The sequence below is a fragment of the Saccharomyces paradoxus genome, chromosome XI, assembly GCF_002079055.1.
Source record: "Saccharomyces paradoxus chromosome XI, complete sequence".
Taxonomy (NCBI): Eukaryota; Fungi; Ascomycota; class Saccharomycetes; order Saccharomycetales; family Saccharomycetaceae; genus Saccharomyces; species Saccharomyces paradoxus.
The window spans coordinates 111,844-134,391 of NC_047497.1; the positions used below are offsets into that span (position 1 = coordinate 111,844).

Sequence of the window (22,548 nt, forward strand, 5' to 3'; positions counted from 1 at the left end):
GGCCCGTATGGCCGCGCGAAGGCTTAGTTAAGATGTTTCGCCAAACGGTAGCATGTGAAAAATCCCGTAGAAGGTCCGCATCAGCCCTCCACACCTGTGCACCCACGGCTCGTCTAAGGCCGGGTAATAGTAACATATGCTCCACGTCACGATTCACGAGGTGAAGGCACGGTTCGACACTCCCCTGGCCTCCAACAAACGACGGCAAAAAACTTCACATGCCGCCCAGCCAAGCATAATTACGCAACAGCGATCTTTCCGTCGCACAAGTTAAAAGAAATTGTTGAAAAATACGAATAATCGCGAACAATACGTTGTTGCTATTTAACGCTTTTGGTCTGACAGTAAGTGTGCCTTTCCCAATCACCGAAAAGTGTTGAACGATTCACTGCGACAATAATCAGAGATTACAGTCGGCATTTTGGCATTTTTGGCATACTTTTTATCGATTGAACCATCTTCTCCAAACACTTTTCCTTTTTTCCTTCTATTCTGCAGGACCAACTAAAACTGGGTATATATATCATTATCTATATATATAAACGGCTTTCAACAAAGTTATAGGGGAAACCAAAAATTTAAGAAAAAAAAAAGGTATTAATTGATAAGGAAAAAGAACCAAGGAAAAAATATAAAAAAGTACATTGGGCTTTTTCATACTTGTTATCATTTACACTACAAAAAAAGAACAAGCAACTTTTTTAAACGAATTTTCTTTCTTCCTTTTTCAATTTATTAATTCTTTTTTTCCATACAATTCAAGGTCAAATATATTCTTATATGCTCTTTGAATATTTCTGAAAAATATATAAAGAAAAGAAAATACAAGAACATCATCCGGAAAATCAGATTATAGACTAGGATTCCGCTCTTTTTAGTATATTTATTCACCACACCTAACTGCTCTATTATTCGCTCATCATGGATGCTTATTCCACAAGACCATTAACCCTATCTCACGGTTCTTTAGAACACGTGCTTCTGGTGCCAACCGCTTCATTTTTCGTTGCTTCGCAATTACAAGAACAATTTAATAAGATTTTACCCGAACCTACTGAAGGGTTTGCTGCAGATGACGAGCCTACCACACCTGCTGAACTAGTGGGGAAATTCCTTGGCTACGTATCTTCTCTAGTCGAACCTTCCAAGGTTGGTCAATTCGATCAAGTCTTAAATCTTTGCTTGACAGAATTCGAAAACTGTTATTTAGAAGGCAATGACATTCATGCCTTGGCTGCTAAACTATTACAGGAAAACGACACAACCTTAGTGAAGACCAAAGAACTAATTAAAAACTATATTACCGCCAGAATAATGGCTAAGAGACCATTTGACAAGAAATCAAATTCTGCTCTTTTTAAGGCCGTCGGCGAGGGTAACGCACAATTGGTGGCCATTTTTGGCGGTCAAGGTAACACCGACGACTACTTTGAAGAGTTGCGTGATCTATATCAAACTTATCATGTCTTAGTGGGAGATTTAATCAAGTTCTCTGCTGAGACTTTGAGTGAACTGATCAGAACCACTTTAGATGCTGAAAAGGTCTTTACTCAAGGTCTAAACATATTGGAATGGTTAGAGAACCCTTCAAATACCCCAGACAAGGACTACTTACTTTCCATTCCAATCTCATGTCCCTTGATTGGTGTCATTCAATTAGCTCACTACGTCGTTACCGCTAAGCTTTTGGGTTTCACTCCAGGTGAGTTAAGATCTTATTTAAAAGGTGCTACAGGTCATTCCCAAGGTTTGGTTACCGCTGTCGCCATAGCTGAGACGGAGTCCTGGGAATCCTTCTTCGTCTCCGTAAGAAAGGCAATCACTGTATTATTCTTCATCGGTGTTCGTTGTTACGAAGCATATCCAAACACTTCTTTGCCACCATCCATCTTGGAGGATTCTTTGGAAAACAATGAAGGTGTTCCATCTCCAATGTTGTCCATTTCCAATCTAACTCAAGAACAAGTTCAAGACTACGTAAATAAGACTAACTCTCATTTGCCGGCTGGTAAACAAGTTGAAATTTCTTTAGTCAATGGTGCCAAGAATTTAGTCGTATCAGGTCCACCACAGTCACTATATGGTTTGAACTTAACTTTAAGAAAGGCCAAGGCTCCATCTGGACTGGATCAATCAAGAATCCCATTCAGTGAAAGAAAATTGAAGTTCTCCAATAGGTTCTTACCTGTTGCATCACCATTCCATTCTCATCTATTGGTTCCAGCTTCAGATTTGATTAACAAAGACTTAGTTAAAAACAATGTTAGCTTCAACGCCAAAGATATTCAAATCCCAGTTTACGACACTTTTGACGGTTCAGATCTAAGAGTTCTATCAGGTTCCATTTCAGAGAGAATCGTCGACTGCATCATTAGATTACCTGTCAAATGGGAAACCACTACACAATTCAAAGCCACCCACATATTAGATTTTGGTCCAGGTGGTGCTTCCGGTCTAGGTGTTTTAACCCATCGTAATAAGGATGGTACCGGTGTTCGTGTTATCGTTGCTGGTACACTCGACATCAACCCAGAAGATGATTACGGATTCAAGCAAGAAATCTTCGATGTTACTAGCAATGGTTTAAAGAAAAATCCAAACTGGTTGGAAGAATACCATCCAAAATTAATCAAGAATAAATCTGGAAAAGTTTTTGTTGAAACGAAGTTTTCTAAATTAATCGGTAGACCTCCTTTATTGGTTCCTGGTATGACACCATGTACTGTTTCACCAGATTTCGTAGCTGCTACCACCAATGCTGGTTATACCATTGAATTGGCCGGGGGTGGTTACTTTTCTGCAGCAGGTATGACTGCCGCTATTGATTCTGTGGTTTCTCAAATAGAAAAGGGTAGCACCTTCGGTATCAACTTGATTTACGTCAATCCATTCATGTTACAATGGGGTATTCCATTAATCAAAGAACTAAGGGGCAAAGGCTATCCAATTCAATTCTTGACTATTGGTGCCGGTGTCCCATCATTGGAAGTTGCTAGTGAATACATAGAAACATTAGGTTTGAAGTACTTAGGTTTGAAACCAGGTTCCATCGATGCCATTTCACAAGTTATAAACATTGCTAAAGCTCATCCAAATTTCCCAATAGCTTTACAATGGACTGGTGGTAGAGGTGGTGGTCATCATTCTTTCGAAGATGCTCACACTCCAATGTTGCAAATGTACTCCAAGATCAGAAGACATCCAAACATTATGTTGATATTCGGTTCTGGTTTCGGTTCTGCTGATGATACTTACCCATACTTAACTGGTGAATGGTCCACAAAATTCGATTATCCACCAATGCCATTCGATGGTTTCCTATTTGGTTCTAGAGTCATGATTGCGAAGGAAGTTAAAACTTCCCCTGATGCCAAGAAGTGTATTGCCGCCTGTACCGGTGTCCCTGATGATAAATGGGAACAAACGTACAAAAAGCCAACCGGTGGTATTGTGACTGTTCGCTCTGAAATGGGTGAACCAATTCATAAAATTGCTACACGTGGTGTTATGCTTTGGAAGGAATTTGACGAGACCATTTTCAACTTACCAAAAACTAAATTGGTGCCAACTTTGGAAGCAAAGAGAGATTACATTATTTCAAGATTGAATGCTGATTTCCAAAAGCCATGGTTTGCTACAGTCAACGGTCAAGCTCGTGACCTGGCCACTATGACATATGAAGAAGTTGCAAAGAGATTGGTAGAATTGATGTTTATCAGATCTACCAACTCTTGGTTTGACGTTACTTGGAGAACCTTCACTGGTGATTTCCTACGTCGTGTCGAAGAACGTTTCACTAAGAGTAAGACGCTATCTTTAATCCAATCCTACTCCCTACTGGACAAGCCTGATGAAGCTATTGAAAAAGTTTTCAATGCTTATCCTGCTGCTAAGGAACAGTTCTTGAATGCACAAGATATTGATCACTTTTTGAGCATGTGTCAAAATCCAATGCAAAAGCCTGTGCCATTTGTCCCAGTTTTAGATCGTAGATTCGAGATTTTCTTCAAAAAGGATTCCTTGTGGCAATCTGAACACTTGGAAGCCGTCGTTGATCAGGACGTTCAAAGAACGTGTATCTTGCATGGTCCTGTTGCAGCCCAATTCACTAAGGTCATCGATGAACCAATTAAAAGCATTATGGATGGTATTCATGATGGTCACATCAAGAAGTTGTTGCATCAATATTACGGTGACGATGAAACGAAGATTCCAGCTGTTGAGTACTTCGGTGGTGAAAGCCCCGTGGACGTACAAAGCCAAGTTGATTCTTCCTCTGTATCCGAAGACTCAGCTATTTTCAAGGCAACCTCTTCCACCGATGAGGAAAGCTGGTTCAAGGCTTTGGCCGGATCCGAAATTAACTGGAGACACGCAAGTTTCTTATGTTCCTTCATCACTCAAGATAAAATGTTTGTTTCTAACCCAATTAGAAAAGTTTTTAAGCCAAGCCAAGGTATGGTTGTTGAAATTTCTAACGGCAATACTTCTTCAAAGACAGTTGTCACTCTTTCAGAACCTGTTCAAGGTGAATTGAAACCAACTGTTGTATTAAAGTTGTTGAAGGATAGCATGATCCAAATGGAAATGATTGAAAACAGGACAATGGATGGTGAGCCTGTCAGCTTGCCACTGTTGTACAATTTCAACCCAGATAATGGTTTTGCTCCAATCTCTGAAGTTATGGAAGACAGAAACCAAAGAATTAAGGAAATGTACTGGAAATTATGGATTGATGAGCCTTTCAATTTGGACTTCGACCCAAGAGATGTCATTAAGGGCAAAGATTTCGAGATTACTGCCAAGGAAGTTTATGACTTTACACATGCTGTTGGCAACAATTGTGAAGATTTTGTTTCTAGACCTGATAGAACGGTGTTGGCCCCAATGGACTTTGCTATTGTTGTTGGATGGAGAGCCATCATTAAGGCCATTTTCCCTAACACAGTCGATGGTGACTTATTGAAGTTAGTTCATTTGTCTAACGGTTACAAGATGATTCCTGGCGCTAAACCATTGCAAGTTGGTGATGTTGTTTCAACTACAGCCGTTATTGAATCTGTCGTCAACCAACCTACAGGAAAGATTGTCGATGTTGTGGGCACTTTATCCAGAAACGGTAAGCCAGTCATGGAAGTTACCTCCTCATTCTTCTACAGAGGCAACTATACTGACTTTGAAAACACTTTCCAAAAAACTGTTGAACCTGTTTATCAAATGCATATCAAAACTTCTAAAGATATAGCCGTCTTGCGCTCCAAGGAATGGTTCCAATTGGACGATGAAGATTTCGAACTGTTAAACAAAACTTTGACTTTTGAAACTGAAACTGAAGTTACTTTCAAGAATGCTAACATATTCTCTTCAGTAAAGTGTTTCGGTCCAATCAAAGTGGAATTGCCTACCAAAGAAACCGTGGAAATCGGTATTGTTGATTATGAAGCTGGTGCTTCTCATGGTAACCCAGTGGTTGACTTCTTGAAGAGAAACGGTTCTACTTTGGAACAAAAGGTTAATCTAGAGAATCCAATTCCAATTGCAGTTCTTGATTCATACACTCCAAGTACCAATGAACCTTACGCTAGAGTTTCTGGTGATTTGAACCCAATTCATGTTTCACGTCATTTTGCTTCTTACGCAAACTTGCCAGGCACTATCACGCATGGTATGTTTTCTTCTGCCTCCGTCCGTGCTTTGATTGAAAACTGGGCTGCTGACAGTGTTTCCTCCAGGGTACGCGGTTATACTTGTCAATTTGTTGATATGGTTTTGCCTAACACTGCTTTGAAAACATCTATTCAACATGTTGGTATGATCAACGGTAGAAAATTGATAAAGTTCGAAACTAGAAATGAAGGAGACGTTGTTGTTCTGACTGGTGAAGCCGAAATCGAACAACCTGTTACTACATTTGTTTTCACTGGTCAAGGTTCACAAGAACAAGGTATGGGTATGGACTTATACAAAACTTCTAAGGCTGCTCAAGATGTTTGGAACAGAGCTGACAACCACTTCAAGAACACTTACGGTTTCTCTATCCTAGACATTGTCATTAACAACCCAGTTAACTTGACCATTCACTTCGGTGGTGAAAAGGGTAAGAAGATTAGAGAAAACTATTCTGCTATGATTTTTGAAACTATCGTGGATGGAAAATTGAAGACTGAAAAAATCTTTAAAGAAATTAATGAACACAGTACTTCTTACACATTCAGATCCGAAAAAGGTTTGCTGTCTGCTACTCAATTCACACAACCAGCGTTGACTTTAATGGAAAAAGCTGCCTTCGAAGACTTGAAATCTAAAGGTTTGATTCCAGCTGACGCCACTTTTGCTGGTCACTCTTTAGGTGAATATGCTGCTTTAGCCTCTTTGGCTGATGTCATGTCTATCGAATCTTTAGTTGAAGTTGTGTTCTACAGAGGTATGACTATGCAAGTTGCCGTTCCAAGGGACGAGTTGGGTAGATCCAACTATGGTATGATTGCCATTAACCCAGGTAGAGTCGCTACATCATTTTCTCAAGAAGCCTTGCAATATGTTGTTGAGAGAGTGGGTAAGAGAACAGGTTGGTTGGTTGAAATCGTCAACTACAATGTTGAAAATCAACAATATGTTGCAGCTGGTGATCTAAGAGCTTTAGACACCGTTACTAATGTTCTGAACTTCATCAAATTACAAAAGATTGATATTATTGAACTGCAGAAGTCCTTGTCTTTGGAAGAAGTTGAAGGCCATTTGTTTGAGATCATTGACGAAGCTTCCAAGAAATCTGCCGCTAAGCCTCGCCCAGTTAAATTGGAGAGAGGGTTTGCTTGTATCCCATTACTTGGTATTTCTGTTCCTTTCCATTCTACTTACTTGATGAATGGTGTCAAACCATTCAAGAGTTTCTTGAAGAAGAACATCATAAAAGAAAATGTGAAGGTTGCTAGACTGGCCGGAAAGTATATTCCAAACTTAACTGCAAAACCATTCCAAGTCACTAAGGAATACTTCCAGGACGTTTATGATTTGACTGGCTCTGAACCTATCAAGGAGATCATTGACAATTGGGAAAAATATGAACAATCCTGATCTCTTAATTGATTGTATAACCGTAATAAATATTTAACTCGAAATTCCTGTATACTAATGTTTAATATAGCTGGCTTATGATTTTACTTTCACATGTTATAAATAGATGAATCGCTCAGATAATTTGACAATATGTTAGGATTAACAGATAATTTATGAATTTTTTTTTTTCCGCCGCAAGCGCTCGCTAGGGCGGGGCAGATATTTGAAGAAAAAATTTTCTGTTCCATTGGCTATGTTTAAAAATCAACGATACTTGAATATAATCGATGACCTTGATGATTAGCAAAGTTCTGCTTTAAAGAAATTAGCTCTAAAAACAGCTCCATTATTAGTGTAAACGGCTACTTCAACTCTTTGCTCGAAGTTGAATCAAAGTGTCTATTCGCACGTCTCTGAAATAATCGAACCTTCACGATTTAGCTACAATCCCATATCTGCAGATTCTACCGTCTAATAACCTTATTCTAAAGAGAAATAAAAATGCGTAAGTGTAAAATTTTTGTTGGTAACTCTCACCCAGAGTTAGGTAATATGGTCTGCCAAAGATTGGGTATCGAACCAGCTCCATGTACATTAAAAAAATTTGCAAATGGCGAAACATCAGTTCAAATTGGTGTATCTGTTCGTGACGAGGATGTTTATGTCATCCAGTCTGGTTCTCCATCCATCAATGATGACATCATGGAACTGTTGATTTTAGTCTCTGCCTGCAGGGGCGGATCTGCAAGGAAAATTACAGCAGTCATTCCTCAATTTCCCTACTCTAAACAGTGTAAAATGAAGAAGCATAGAGGTGCTATTACTGCAAGGATGTTGGCCAATCTATTGGTGATGGCTGGTGCTGATCATGTTGTATCCATGGACCTTCATGCTTCTCAGATGCAGGGTTTTTTTACCAAACCAGTTGATAACCTATATGGGGGCCCAAGTTTAGCGAAATGGATTAGAGAAAATGTTGAAGACTATGAAGATGCAGTAGTTGTTTCTAAGAATCCAGGTGGTACTAAAAGAGTTACAGCCCTTGCAGATTCTTTGAAGATCAACTTTGCTATGATCCATACCGATCGTCGTCGTTCTAAGGATCTGTATTCTCAAAACAAGGATTTGCAACAATTAAAGTTGAGAAAGCAATCAATGCTGAGGAAAAATAGACCGATCGTTAGACAAGGTGATCATCCAAACGAGGAGGAAAACATTATTTTAAGTAACGGTATTCAAACTGCTAGAATCCGTAACGGTCACGTTATTGGTGACGATGAGGCAGACGATGACGAAGACGCCATCTTGGAATCTGACAGTGAATTACACTCTATCGATGGCTTAGACTCGCATGGTTTAGGCGGTACATACGATGCTGTCGATTCTGAGGATGAAGAAGAAATTCCAGTTCTCTATAGAGAACAACTAATTACATTGGTCGGTAACGTTCGTGGTCGTTCTGCCATCATTTTAGATGATATGATTGATAGACCTGGTTCATTTATTAGTGCTGCCGAACATTTGGTGCAAAACTGTGGTGCCAAGAAGGTTTATGTTGTGGCTACTCACGGTATATTCACGGGAGACTGTTTGGAAGAACTTGAAAAGTCAGATGCTATTGACACAATCGTAGTCACGAACACATATCCTATTTCTGGCGAACGCTTAGCTGGGTCCAAGAAATTGGTCACTATCGATGTTTCTCCAATTTTCGCAGAATGCATCCGTCGTGATCATTACGGTGAGAGTATTTCCGTTTTATTTGACTCTTTAGCAGCCCTGTAAACAGAAAAGAGTTTAAGTAATATTTTATTTCTTAAATATGACATAGACTATCAAACACTTTGTATATTTGTCAGATTTCAGCAAATCTGCAAAAGTATAAATTATAGGAATTTGGGTGAATTGAACTGTTTACCATTTTTTACATATCATAAAAGGACAAAATCCTCATGAAATTTTTGATAGTATTATAATGGGTTGAATATTTCCCTTTATTATTGCTCTGCAATCATAAATTATATAAATCTATGCGACGCTTTAAGTTTCAGTGGCATTTCATTTTATTGGAACTTCAGACTGTTTATCATCCAGACATTCAGACATCCGTACATGTTTTACTTGGCTCTCTTTAGAAAATACTTTGGAATAAGATTCTGATGGAGCATATTCCGCGAAAAAAGAGACCAGTTCGGGAAGGGTGGTCCTGCCTAAAGAAAAATCGCTCCGGCGTGTCTACGGGATTTTCTTCATTCGCCAGCCGGGAGAGCGAAGGGTTCTGGCCTAGTCCCATGGGCGCAGACGGGGATGATCCCGATTTGCTTTCTCACTACATTGGAAATTTCTAACATTAGAGCTTTAACGGCTAGCATAAAACAATTATTAACGTTTTTACTGCTAGATTTTGAAGAGCAAACAAAGAGTCCTCAAGAACTACTAATAGATTAAAATGGCTAGATACGGTGCTACTTCCACTAACCCTGCTAAATCCGCTTCTGCTCGTGGTTCCTACTTGCGTGTTTCTTTCAAGAACACCAGAGAAACTGCTCAAGCTATTAACGGTTGGGAATTGACCAAGGCTCAAAAATACTTGGACCAAGTTTTGGACCATCAAAGAGCTATTCCTTTCAGAAGATTTAACTCTTCCATCGGTAGAACCGCTCAAGGTAAGGAATTCGGTGTCACCAAGGCTAGATGGCCAGCTAAGTCTGTTAAGTTTGTTCAAGGTTTGTTGCAAAACGCTGCTGCCAATGCTGAAGTATGTCAAGGAATATTATACGTTTAGTATTAGATGAAACAAGGATGAATTGGGAAATAGAATATACGAAAAAATCCATTTTGACAAGAGGAATCGAATCGACAGATCCATTTATTGAAAGAATCAAATAACCTAGGTTATGATTAATTGTTAAACTGAGAAAGCAACGAAGAGTTACCATTACGTATTTATGATTTTTGTCCAAAAACGATATAAGGCATGATGTATCTTCCCTCTATTTTCATCTTTTACGATTACTTATGGGATTGAATTTTTTTTACTAACAGTACAAATTTTTTTTATTACAGGCTAAAGGTTTGGATGCTACCAAATTGTACGTTTCTCATATCCAAGTTAACCAAGCTCCAAAGCAAAGAAGAAGAACTTACAGAGCTCACGGTAGAATCAACAAGTACGAATCTTCTCCATCTCACATTGAATTAGTTGTCACTGAAAAGGAAGAAGCTGTCGCTAAGGCTGCTGAAAAGAAGGTCGTCAGATTGACTTCTAGACAAAGAGGTAGAATCGCCGCCCAAAAGCGTATTACTGCTTAAATAGAAGATGAAAAATAATGATAATATAATTCTCTGTTAATTTTAATCTTTTATCTATGTAATTTTATCTCCCCGTCATATCACATAACTCTAAATTAAGTTTTTTATTAAATATTATTATATTATATCGGATAGCTCTGTGTTCAAAATTACTGAACTTGCTTTTTAAATGAGCAAAGATATGAAGAAAGCTCATCAAACTTAAAAGTTCGTGTAGATGAGATAATTAAAAATGCTACTGTTTATATCAATATATTAGTCGTTATTTGAAGCCTCTCCAGTACGGGGTTTGTATGTTCCTCGTGCCGCGCTGTTGGCATTTAGTGCATAAAGGCATCTATCAATTTATGCCATGAACAGAACCAGCGCCTGCTGCGAAGTTTTCAGCTCCCCCCAGTACTCCGTTGGTATTTGCAGAAGACTTTGCCGATTGTACTATACCCACTTCGGGTGTCATGTAGCCACTAATATTTATCACATACATGCTCATCATGAATACGAGTCCGTGTAAACCGATACAATAAAATAGGAATACCATCCTTGTCATTTTGTTTTGCAAGATGACTTTCGCAAAACTGGAGAATAATTTTTCTAAAGCTGATAATTTTTTGTTTTTGTAATGTTTTAATTCATTCTGTCTAAAATTTGCCATAGGGTGTAACGATTCATCGTACACCCTTGAGTATTGAGATTCCACGTCAATACCTTCTGGATTTTGATTGGTAGAGGTATTGCTATTATTATAGGCTTTCAAATACCTTATCTGTTCGTAAAGCTTCGTATTATCACCTTTCAGCTTGGAAACTTCTAGTTTGAGCTTGCCCTTTTCTGAGTTTCCTTGTCTTAGTTGCTTTTCCAAATCCATATTTCTGGAACGAAATCTGTCCCTCTGTTTAGTAACTATTGGTAAAATAGTTGATTGGTTCCCAGTAAGTTCACCATCTTCTGGAATACCAATAATAGAGCTCGTTGGTGAAATTTTATGGGATGTACGATTGTTCATTTGTCTTGTTACACCAGACATCATACTTGCGGCGTCGTTGAAGTGAGGACCGACGTTCTCTACTTTTTCCAGATCCGTCTCTAATTTTTCATTTGCTTCTTCAAGAATAGTTATCTGCTGCTTCAATTGATCTACGGATTTTTTCAATTCGGTACGTTCTTCTTCTTGAGCTGTACTTTTCGAGCGGTATTCCGCCAGAGTAGCCTGAAGTTTCTTGTTTGCAGATAATAAAGAGCTTTCGATAGTATTATCATTCTTTTCTTCAGATCCAGTGTCATTATCAGAATCATCTTCGTTTACCCCAAATTCAATTTTTTTCAAAGCGGAAAGCTCTTCCTTTATCTTGTTATAGTCAGAATAATTATTTAGTTTTCTTCTGACAGTTTCGAGCTCTGATTTGTAGGATTCCGATTCTGCCATAATGCTATTCAGTTGCTCTTTTAATTCATTTATAGCATGAGATGTTGATTTCCGTTCCTGCTCGTAAGATGCACTCAACAATGCATTTTCGCTTTCTAGCTGGTTGAGTTTAAGTTCCTTTGCATGTAGCTCGGTTTCTTTTTCAGCCTCACTAGTTGCCTTTGCAAGAGCCCCACTTAATTCCTCATTCCTTTTCTCTAACTGATATATTCTAGCCTGCGTAGTTTCCAACTCCTGGGTTACTAAATTATATTCAGCAATCCTTGTAGATACTTCTTTCTGATTGTTTTCTGGATAACCATCCTTGTTTCCATTACCTTCTATATCGATATTTTTAGATATTTTGGACTCTAGTGCCTTGTTTTGCTCTTGTACATTTGTTAATTGTTTCAGCAAATCTGCCTCTCTCTCTTTCCAATTTCTACCCTTTTCCTCCCAGGTAGAATTGATTTCTTGAGTTTTCGCAGTCAGTCTTTTTGCCAACGTTTTCGCAGAGCTTTGCTCCAGATCTAGTAGCCTTGATTTCAAAGTCTCGTAATCGGCATATTTGGCTAATTTATCTTCTAGATAGTTTATTTTTTCCTTGAGCTCCTTTGAATCATCAACTTTGCCCAATTTTTCCAATGAACTCTGTAATAGGGGTTGCGGATCAGGAGCCTCTGAGAGCTTTTCATAAACATCAAATAGAACCTTTTCAGAGAATTTTGATCTCTGTGTCAAGTTATCAATTTCATGTTGGTATTGCTTAATTATTTTATTCACACTGTTTAATTTTTCCTCAGGTTCAAGTTTCTTAAATTTTTTAGTCTCAGTGGCCAACGACTTTCTTGAGTTCAACGACAGGGTTTCTTTGTCCTTAATCTCAATGACATCAGCATCTAATTCTTTTTGAAGATTCGTTAAATCTGCCTTAGCCCAGATATCCAAGGCATGAGAATATATCGATGTATCCATTGCCCAATTACTTTTGACGAGCTAATATAAAAGAGAGCAAGAAAGTAAAGCAATTATATACGCTTTGCTATACTGTGTCCGCTTAAAACTCTAAAACCCATTATTTTGGCATTTTTATGAGCCCCAGAATAATATCATGTTTTACGTAACATTCTTTATGACAGTAATGGTTTTGTTGAATGACACAATCAGCAACTGCAGTTTTGCCAGTGGAGAATAAAGATAGAGGGAACTCTAATTGTAAGCAACGAAATATTCTTTGATTATAAGCGAGAATCAGAAATCTTTTCATGTTTTCTTGCGCTGGCTTTTAAAAAAATCTTCAAAAATGGCCTATTAAGTGGACGAACCAATATTCTCTTGTGTATTAGTGACTTTTGCGGTGGCTGTTTTTTTAGAACAAAAGTTTAGTTTTGTTTTCAACTTGATGACCTTTTTTGTGCACAAATTATATCAATTTCTTTTTTTTATATATAGTACAGATGTTGCTTTTTTTGTAAGAAAAATTGAAGTTAAAGCAATAAGAAAATAGTAAATATTAAAAAATGTTCACATAGAGTTCGAAGTATCACTACTAAGTTGCATCATATTAGTTAGTGAGGTCATCACTGCATTGCATTGCAACCCCAATTTAGATCTCATTCACAGGAAGAGGAAACATACTGCAATACTTTCGTATTAAGGGCCTGCAGTACTTTCTGAACTATGCTCATTTGAACTTGAATCCTCTTCTTTGAAAGCTGGAGAGTAGCAAAGGCTTTCCCCCTCAAGATTCGAGGTGGCAGAATTGTGAAGCTTTTCTGAATAATCTAGAGTAACCTTTGAGAATCCTCCAAGTGATATTTCGTCGTCAAAACTCTGTCCTTGTGTGAGGTAAGGGATATGTCTGCTCTCTTTCAGCTCTATGTCATCAAGAATATCATCTGTTTCTTTACTAGCAAACAAATTTTTTCTGCTTTTATTTTGAGATCTTCCAAGATCATCAGGAATTCTATAATCGACGTAGAAATGTGCTTGTGATATTGGTGTGCCTGCACAGGGGGAATAGTTTTCCGTATACGTGGAGATATAGTTTTCAGAATCGGTAGAGAATGGATTGTGGAATTCTTTGCCTGGGGAAAGCTTGGTGAGCAATTTACCAACTCGTTTTTCCTTATTCTTATCAACAAAAGTTTTCCACAGGTCTAGCACAAAGCCTAGTTTAATCGAACGCAGGAACTTAGAGTACATATCCAAAGCATCAGAGCCTAACCCAAAGATTAGAAATACTAAGTAAGACATCAAAACGTAAAGCCATATATTATAAATCGGTCTACCAGGATCAAATTTAATAATGGTATTCCAAATAGTACTGGAATGGGTATTCTTAAAACTATAGTGTCCATCCACCTGCTGTAAATCCTGAACAAAGGTGTAAATAGAAAAAGGGAACATAACTAGAATAATGATGAAACAGAAGATTAGTAGCCTTGCAAACCTTGTCAAGTTTAAACCCGAATTGGTACAGTGTAAAATATCTCTAACATCTTTGCGTTTTTTATAGAAAACGAACAGCACCAAGGTGGCATAAACGGCACCCACAAATGACCATATAAGCATCCACATTGTATACAAAATAGTAGTAATCCATGTCGGGGACAATAGGTTTTGGCAGCCATTGTAGCGAGCGATACCATATCTAAACACTTGTAATAGATACGAAAATCCCATGATCATCACGGGTGTGAATAAGCTAATCACAAGGTCCTTGACGATTTTTGTCCAAGATGACAGATCCGGTAAAACACTATCTGCCTTCAGAATAGCATGCAAGTTGTAAATGATGTTCGTAACGGCACACGATATGCCAATATTCGCTCCAACTTGCAACTTGATGACAATATCGCACCAGCCTTTACCATCCCATCTCGTGAGGAAATCGTCGTCACTCCATATCGCCGCATCTACAATACATGTTATATTCATTATGAGGAGCCATGTTATCAAAATGATTGCTGGAATATTTTTCGTATGTGAGTGCCATGCTAAAGGGGGAACTAATAATATCACAGCTAGCAGACAAAGCCCTATTATTGTTGACTTGTATGACATTGTACTTTATTGAGTGGTGTTCTTTGTTTTCTACACAGATTTAATTGTGTTAGTTAAAACGTGGTAGGTAATGAATGTGTCAATATTCCATAAAATAAATTTTTGGGAATTCATAAATTATTCTTGTCTCAGACATGCTCATATGCATATATATATATATATATATATGCCATTTCAGAAGAACAACTTCCGCCCTACTCGTGTGTAAAATTGTGCCTCTCCGCGATAACGGCCAAATGAAACGCATCCAATGATGCAATTATTGACAAAGTTTCAAAGTTCCCACCATTTATTCCTTCATTTACACATTGATAGTCGAGAAGTTTCCTAATTAGTGTCACAATGACAGAAAAATTTGTACCGACGCTTCTAACAAAATCATAGCACCCATACCCACAAGTTCCAACTCTGGCGATGTGGCACAATAATAGGTTTGCATAATTCTCAGCTGAAAAGTGTCCGATGTTTGGAGTTTATAACGCCAACAGAAGTCGGATTGGCTCCTGCCGATGTAAATATGGAGAAGTCTCACTATATATTGTATTCTTTATTCTAATAATTGCATTTTTTGAAAGGGTTTGCTCACCATATGTTTTAAGCAATCAAGATGACACTACAAGGCTTGCTTGGTAGATCTCTTAGGCTGCACTAATGAATTTCTGATAAGCATGATCACAGTAAATAAGTATGAGACGTCGACGCAGCAAATATTTGTTTTTGTAGTGAAAATATTCCCGACGAATCAACAAATCAAAGTTGCGTAGTGTATTGTTCGCCTATGTATCAAAAGAAAGACCCAATAAATGAATAGAAAATCATACACAAAAAAAAAGATATCCCACTCCTCTTAGGTAACTTAGAATATATTAAACACGTAACGAAGAAAAGAAAGCATTAACCTGTACTACAATAATGAATAAGGGATGAAAAAATCCGTAAAGCTTCTGAGTCGCGGAGTTCACCATCTATTCCATTATCATCATATAACATCATTGCACTCTTTATACTACTTTCGACAAAATTAACGCAGTTTTCCAAACTAGTACTTAACTTACCAATCTTACCACAAGAAAAGATTTTTTTGGTCTTCTGTTTCAATACGTACTTCCTTTTTCCAATGAAGTTTTCATCATAGATACTGCAGTTGCTATTATTGTTATTATTGCCAGTAAACTCTCTTTTCAATGCCACATCCCTGATGTCCCTTGAACGTAACGAAACTAGTAGGCTTCTTGTGTAATCCGCCTTTAGCAGGTCAATCTTCATAGAATTCGTAATTCTACTCTCTGATTCTTGACCAACAGGGCATGCTTGCAACTGAAAAAAATTATTAAAATGGGTCAAGTACATTGTATACTTCGGCAATAATTCCAAGGGTTTATTCATCAAACCGTCACCAACATCAGAATCAGTAGTCAAAATATCTGCATATGAAGAGTTACCTGGAAAAATTTCGTAAGTGGAACCAAGGTCGCTCAAAGAAGGCTGACAGATTTTTTCAAAAGCCTCATCCAAAAGATCATCTTGTGAGATTCTCTGACAATCTCTTTTCAACTCAACGTTCTTAAGCGGAAACTTATATGATATATTTTTAACCAAGGGTAGTCCGTGAGAGGCATCTCCAACATTTGGAGAGCCTGGTGTCCCCATCCAAGGGTATTCGTCATATTCGCTGATTGATGGTGATTGCTGGGGAGTGGTTAATGACAACCTAGAGGTTGCTTGTTGCAAAGAAGACGAACTTGAAGTCCTTTGTAAATTTCCAGCAGTTGTTTGTAGCCTCTCCCATGACTCGTTATGCTTTAGAGAAGGACTTGGTTGGAAAAACTGAGAAATTGTTGGTCTCTTGTTAAACCAAGAACCATATGAACCAGGTTGACTTGAAATAGATGACGATAGATAATGTAATGAACTACTCCCACTTTTGAACGAAGATGGTTGAATAACTTCCGCCAAAGACTCGCTTGAAGACACAGACACAGATGTATTTGAGTTCCTCCGATTGGGAATTTGCCATCCTTTTCTTAAAGAATGGAAATTGGGAGATCCGATGCTGTTAGTACTAACATTACTGTTGTAAACATTATGATTACTATTATTCTCTGCACGACTCAAAAGATTGTCAGTTGAAGTTAATGTGCTCAGTTCCGTCTCAGATTTGTCGACAAAATTGTTATTGGACTTGTTTCTTGATACAGCAGACGAATCTATTGTTATATCTTCCCGCCGTATCGTTATTTGTCCCTCGTACTTTGGTTCCAATAAGGCCGATAAGATGAACAGTAATTTGTTAGCAACGACCATGTTTCCTGACAGAATGACGATCTTAGATGTCTTCAATTCCTTTATCGTGTGCCTGTAATCGGATATAACCATTGCCATTAGAAGGGGAAGGAAACCTAATTTAGGCCCATCTTTGATTTCAATCCAATTGAATATACTTTTGAACCAAACGTGAACGAATTCTTTAAATTTCTCAGGGTAAAGGAAAAGCCTAGGAATTTCAGACATAGAACGTAAGCATGGTATGACTCTTTTTTGCAAGGTTTGAACCATAATTTCAATTTCCTTGGGATAATGCGTTCTGATGTCAATATTTGACAATTTTATAACTGAATTATTACCATAATTGCCAGTATTTTCTTGCATGATACGGTTTTTAGTCAAGAAACCAATGAGCATTTTTTGGGTTTGGGTCAACCATGATGAAATACAAGACCATGACTCTGCAACCACGGGCAATAATATCTTGGGTATGCATAAGCTAATTGCTATGCGGTTGTATTGGTGCGTATAATAGAAAATTCTTGTTATGAGCACCAAATCGGAGTTAGGAATGGTCCTTATCTTGTCGCATTGCGTCAAATCCGAGGCTCTCACAGGAGAACCAAATATATATTCTTTCAATTCACTTGGCCGTATTTGCTCCATCGAATTTGAAACTTTTGACGTGGTGTAGTCGAAGATATCACGATAATTGTTCCTACACGCCATTTGACCTGCTTCTTCAATGATCAATATCCTAAATACATACGTCTTCTCATTAATGGACGTGACTTTATCAGTACTCAGGCCTCCATTTTTTTGCAGTGTGTCGATGGGACGACTATAAGGAATATCCCTAGAGCCGAAAAGCTTCAGTTTTAAATCGTCCGATATATGATCTAAAATGGGCGGGGAGGTTGTCGATAGCATCTCCGAGTGCTTTTCCACATTGACTGCAGTATCTAAAAGAGCTCCAACAGCGGTCTTAGTAGTTCCTGTGCTCGCCGCTTTACAATATACAGGGACATTGGGCACTACGGAGGAAAAATCGGAATGCTCTGAGTTCTTCTCAGAACCAGACGAACTCGTCTTATTTCTCAGTAAATTGCCTAACATATAAGCTCACCTTCTTCCACCTTCTCTACAAAGTCACACACAAGACAGTTTTAACAGGCAAATGGTACTGGAGCCTCTCACCAACGGGGTTTAAGACACTCCAAACACACACACTCTTTTTTTTCTTTATATATTGGTAGCAACGAAAGCTAGTCGCAGATCGTTACACACTAAAGTAGATCAATCAATCAATCCTGAGAACCTGCTTCGTTCGAACCATCCACTAGAAGAAACACGCACGTGTACCCAAAAATAGAGACAAACAAACAAACAAAAATAACAATAATTTCTACCGTCTAAAGCAAAACAACACTCGCGTATTAACAAATCCTAGATACAGCTCACTTGTACTTCACTCCTTTTGGTCCTCCACTAAAATCTCTCTCTTCTCACCATATTCCTCAAATAAAAAAAGTTCCAATGATTAAACTACCAATAGGCCGTAAGCTCCGTGCACCACATCCGCCTAAGATTTGACACATATTTAAGCTGGAATTGAGGATAAGACATTGAAACAGATATTGCACACTCTACTGTAAACCCAATTACCGACAACTCAATAAAACTATATGCCCTCATGGTCAATGAATCGCTCAAACGTGACCATTCTTTCTATTTTGCACCTTTAAAACTGCTCCGTGGGTTGTGACAACTACCTTAAGGGTATTGAACTTTTTTTATGAAGACAAGTGAGATGATTTCACCCACAGGTATATCATTTATTTATACATGGTATTGGATTTCAAAAATTGTACGTTAGTGTATTTCGCTATTCATTCAGGTAGTACAGTAAAGAAACGCAAGAAAATGGAAAGAATTCCCCGGTGGTTGTTGTTTTCCCTGATATCGTCAGTGCTGTGTATACTCGGGGCCTTGTGTGTGCCGTTGTTATCGGTTGCCTTTGATAGCAAGCGGAATAGCCAATCTAAGTTGGTCAACTATGGCCTTTCTCTAAGTGCTGGATCTATGATCACTACTTCACTATATATGTTGTTGCCTCGAATCGAAAAATCAAACCGGTTCAAGGTATTTCCTGGGTTGCTTCTAGGTATTTGCCTCAGTTTTTTCCTAAACTACCTTGTTCATGCTTTCGCCAGCGAGTCTCTGGTACACTGTGCCGATAAATCTGATCATAGCCCGGATTCACATGTACACCCACAATCACACTCGCATTCGCACTCGCATTCACATTCGGATTCGGATTCGCATTTTGGCAACAATTGTGATATAGAAAATGGCCCCTCTGACCATGATTATCTAACTTCCACTTCAAGTGTTTCTGAAAATGACCCATTGATTACAAAGGATAGCAATAGACCCAAAATGAAAAAGAAAATGTCCTTGATTGACTTGCTAACGAGAAGGAAGTCAGAAGGTGAGTGTTGCGATTTGAACAAGTGCACTCCGCTCTTACAATCAGAGCAACCGGAATATATCGCATGTGTCCCACCAGTGATAAAGTCTTCTCAAAGCGAAAGAAATGTCCCCCGCGGAGGCGACGAACCAGAAGATAACGTACAATCCGATAATAAGGATCATCGCGGCCTTGTATGCATGGAAAATAATGTTGGTTACGACCTTGAAAACCTGTCATTGTACCGTAAGAATTTTCTTTCGAGCCATCATCATCATTCTCCTGAATCGTCCGAAAATTATGGCTTCAACCAGCAGTCGCGCTCTTCTGCATCATCTTTGGGAAGCGATATAACTGAGAATCCGGCCTTATTGGCAGAAACACAACGTCATCCAGACAATGTTTCATTATACCCTCACCATCATCACTTAGAGACTCCTTTTTCCAAATTATTGTCTATCGGTATGCAAACTTGTCTAGTTCTTGCATTACACAAATTTCCTGAAGGGTTTATTATTTTTTACACCAATAGATCAGACTCATCGAAATCCTTGGGGTTTTCCATTTTTTTAAGTTTGACAATCCATAATTTCGTCGAAGGGTTTGCAATGACGTTACCATTTTACACTGCATTTGAATCCAAATGGGTTGCTATTTTGATTACCACCGTTCTCGGCGGTGGTTCTCAACCATTGGGTGCATTGATAGGTTATTTCATCTTTAGGGGCAGTACTCCAAGGGATCACGAACCCAACATGGATCTTTTACTAAGCATCACCGCGGGGTTCCTATTAGTGATCGGTTTGCAGATGTTCCAGACTGGTATCGGGTTTAGCGATGGACATCATCATCATCAGGGAGAAGGTGATGAAGAAATGAAGCAGTCCCATAGTTCCGGCACAACTTGCTTGAAATGGTGCTGTACTGGCGTTTTGCTAATTCTAGCGAGCGCCCTATTCACTTGATAAATTAAATGTACGTACATTCTTTCTTTCTATATAAATCTTTCCCACCTAAATGACGGCCTCTAACCGCGATCATATATCGTATCTACGATCATCAGCAAGATCAAATCCTTGTTCTCCTGTATAATGCTCATCACTATAATCGGTTATCACATTTTCTTCATTTTCTTCAAAGGGATTTTCAGAACTATCCCTAGGATGTATCTTCATGAAGCTTTCTTCTGAGTTTTCTCCTGCAGGTTCTTTCACTGTAGCTCCAGAGTTCAGAGTATGCTCAACATTACTATCTTCTAGTTCAAAAACAGTTTCTTCCGGATCGCTGGGAATTGGTGCCTTAATGTCATCTGCCAAAGGCAATCTAAAATTATACTTGCCCCATCTGAAATAAAGACCAGTAATAACCAAAATACAGAATATGTAGACCATTAAAGCATAATTCATTGTTTTGAAAGTTACAGGCATTTGCGTCGGTAGGCAAACAGAAACCATAGATAATAATAACCACGCAATAGAAACGATGTTGATGAACCAACCAAACTTATACCTAATTTTTACTGGCGCACTTTGAATGGCTCTTCTTCTTGTAAACAACACCAAGACTAAGGGAATAAAAGTTGCGGAACAAAGACATAGTACAGCGGCACCTATAAAAGCATTAAATGCAGCTGTCGAAATTAATGCTAATAGTCCCAGGAAGTATGATATTACCATACTCAACACAACAGAATTTTTGGGAACTTTTGACTGAGAATTTGGCTCGACATACGTCCATTTATCGTAGTATGGTATAGCCTGGTCACGACTAAAACTATAAACAGCACGAGAAGACGTAGTAATTGAGCCAATTCCAGAAAATAATAGGTTCCCTAAAATTAAGAGCACTAAAAAAAAAGACAGGACCAATGAATCAGTTGACTTTGTGAAAATGTTCACTATTGGCAAAACTTTATGGTTTGTAAAGAGCAGATCATTATCAGGAAGGATCAGCATTATTGGTATAAGAAAAATGACCCCCGAAAACGCAGACAACAATACCGCATTCGACATACCACGTGGAATGTCCCTTTCAGGGACTTTGACTTCATCAGCTAAAGCAGGTAACATACTGAAACCTTGCAACGTGAAATTAGATTGTTGGAACCCAATGATGAAGGAAAGAAATGCGCTTTTGTACCCTGACAGATTATTATCAAAGTGAAATAGTGCGTATTTCAAAGATCTAAACTTACCTTTGTGGAATACTAGTAGAAGAATATCAATAAATATAATGGCATATATGATCCAATAAACACAAACCTTGTTTATTGTTTCAATGAATCTTGCAAATTTCAAATTCACGAGGCCTACAACAGTCACTACTAAGTAGAATACAATGACCGTGTAAAAAATCAAATGTGCTTCAGATATTAGGTCAGAGTTTGTCATCAAAATCAAAGAAATGGTTAGTTGTGCACCTGCAAAAGTAATACTGGTGCTCATAGTCCAATTCCCTATGAGCATTAACCAACCAGTGTACCATGAACATACTAATTTCAGCTTCTCTGGGGCCAACATGGCACTACCGACATGCAGTTCCATTGGAAATTTTGAAACAATCTCACCAAGAGAAAGCGATGAAAACCATATACACACTCCGCTGATTAAGAAACCTAGCATTATAGTCAACGGACCGCCATTAATTAGCCCAATGGCCATACTAGTGCACATACCTAGTACTGGACTCATTAATCCTAAACCGAGACCGACAATAGAACTTCTTGACAATAGAGATTTATCCAAAACCTGGTCATAATTGAAATGCTCCGCCTCCTCGTTCTCTTGGCTGTCATCTTCATGGACAATGGTATGCAAGTTATCGAATAAATCATTCGGATCGAAATGGACAATATTTTCCCTTATATTATCAGCCAGTAGCGTATACTCTGGCATTTTCCATTTATTGGATTTATTTCTGTTTAACCTATAGTACGATTACAAACGAATTCACGGGCTAATGTATTTAATCGAAG

At 38.3% G+C, this 22,548-nt stretch overlaps 8 protein-coding genes across 8 annotated transcripts; 4 read left to right on the plus strand and 4 right to left on the minus strand.

The window, feature by feature from the left end:
• Positions 1-921: 921 nt before the first annotated feature.
• FAS1 (tetrafunctional fatty acid synthase subunit FAS1) lies at positions 922-7,077 on the plus strand (the record flags this gene model as incomplete). The annotated part of the gene is made up of 1 exon (XM_033911563.1): positions 922-7,077. One exon carries the CDS (start codon positions 922-924, stop codon positions 7,075-7,077), a length of 6,156 nt encoding a protein of 2,051 aa, XP_033767454.1.
• Positions 7,078-7,560: 483 nt separating this feature from the next.
• PRS1 (ribose phosphate diphosphokinase subunit PRS1) lies at positions 7,561-8,844 on the plus strand (the record flags this gene model as incomplete). Its single annotated transcript, XM_033911564.1, has 1 exon — positions 7,561-8,844. The coding sequence occupies one exon, from the start codon at positions 7,561-7,563 to the stop codon at positions 8,842-8,844; it is 1,284 nt and encodes a 427-aa protein (XP_033767455.1).
• Positions 8,845-9,508: 664 nt separating this feature from the next.
• On the plus strand, positions 9,509-10,371 carry RPL17A (60S ribosomal protein uL22; the record flags this gene model as incomplete). Its single annotated transcript, XM_033911565.1, has 2 exons — positions 9,509-9,817; positions 10,126-10,371. The coding sequence occupies 2 exons, from the start codon at positions 9,509-9,511 to the stop codon at positions 10,369-10,371; spliced, it is 555 nt and encodes a 184-aa protein (XP_033767456.1).
• A 340-nt stretch (positions 10,372-10,711) lies between these two features.
• COY1 (CCAAT displacement transcription factor COY1) lies at positions 10,712-12,748 on the minus strand (the record flags this gene model as incomplete). The annotated part of the gene is made up of 1 exon (XM_033911566.1): positions 10,712-12,748. The coding sequence occupies one exon, from the start codon at positions 12,746-12,748 to the stop codon at positions 10,712-10,714; it is 2,037 nt and encodes a 678-aa protein (XP_033767457.1).
• Positions 12,749-13,426: 678 nt separating this feature from the next.
• On the minus strand, positions 13,427-14,839 carry STE3 (Ste3p; the record flags this gene model as incomplete). The annotated part of the gene is made up of 1 exon (XM_033911567.1): positions 13,427-14,839. The coding sequence occupies one exon, from the start codon at positions 14,837-14,839 to the stop codon at positions 13,427-13,429; it is 1,413 nt and encodes a 470-aa protein (XP_033767458.1).
• An 894-nt stretch (positions 14,840-15,733) lies between these two features.
• LST4 (Lst4p) lies at positions 15,734-18,220 on the minus strand (the record flags this gene model as incomplete). The annotated part of the gene is made up of 1 exon (XM_033911568.1): positions 15,734-18,220. The coding sequence occupies one exon, from the start codon at positions 18,218-18,220 to the stop codon at positions 15,734-15,736; it is 2,487 nt and encodes an 828-aa protein (XP_033767459.1).
• An 807-nt stretch (positions 18,221-19,027) lies between these two features.
• ZRT3 (Zn(2+) transporter ZRT3) lies at positions 19,028-20,539 on the plus strand (the record flags this gene model as incomplete). Its single annotated transcript, XM_033911569.1, has 1 exon — positions 19,028-20,539. One exon carries the CDS (start codon positions 19,028-19,030, stop codon positions 20,537-20,539), a length of 1,512 nt encoding a protein of 503 aa, XP_033767460.1.
• Positions 20,540-20,611: 72 nt separating this feature from the next.
• On the minus strand, positions 20,612-22,468 carry TPO5 (Tpo5p; the record flags this gene model as incomplete). The annotated part of the gene is made up of 1 exon (XM_033911570.1): positions 20,612-22,468. One exon carries the CDS (start codon positions 22,466-22,468, stop codon positions 20,612-20,614), a length of 1,857 nt encoding a protein of 618 aa, XP_033767461.1.
• Positions 22,469-22,548: the final 80 nt, after the last annotated feature.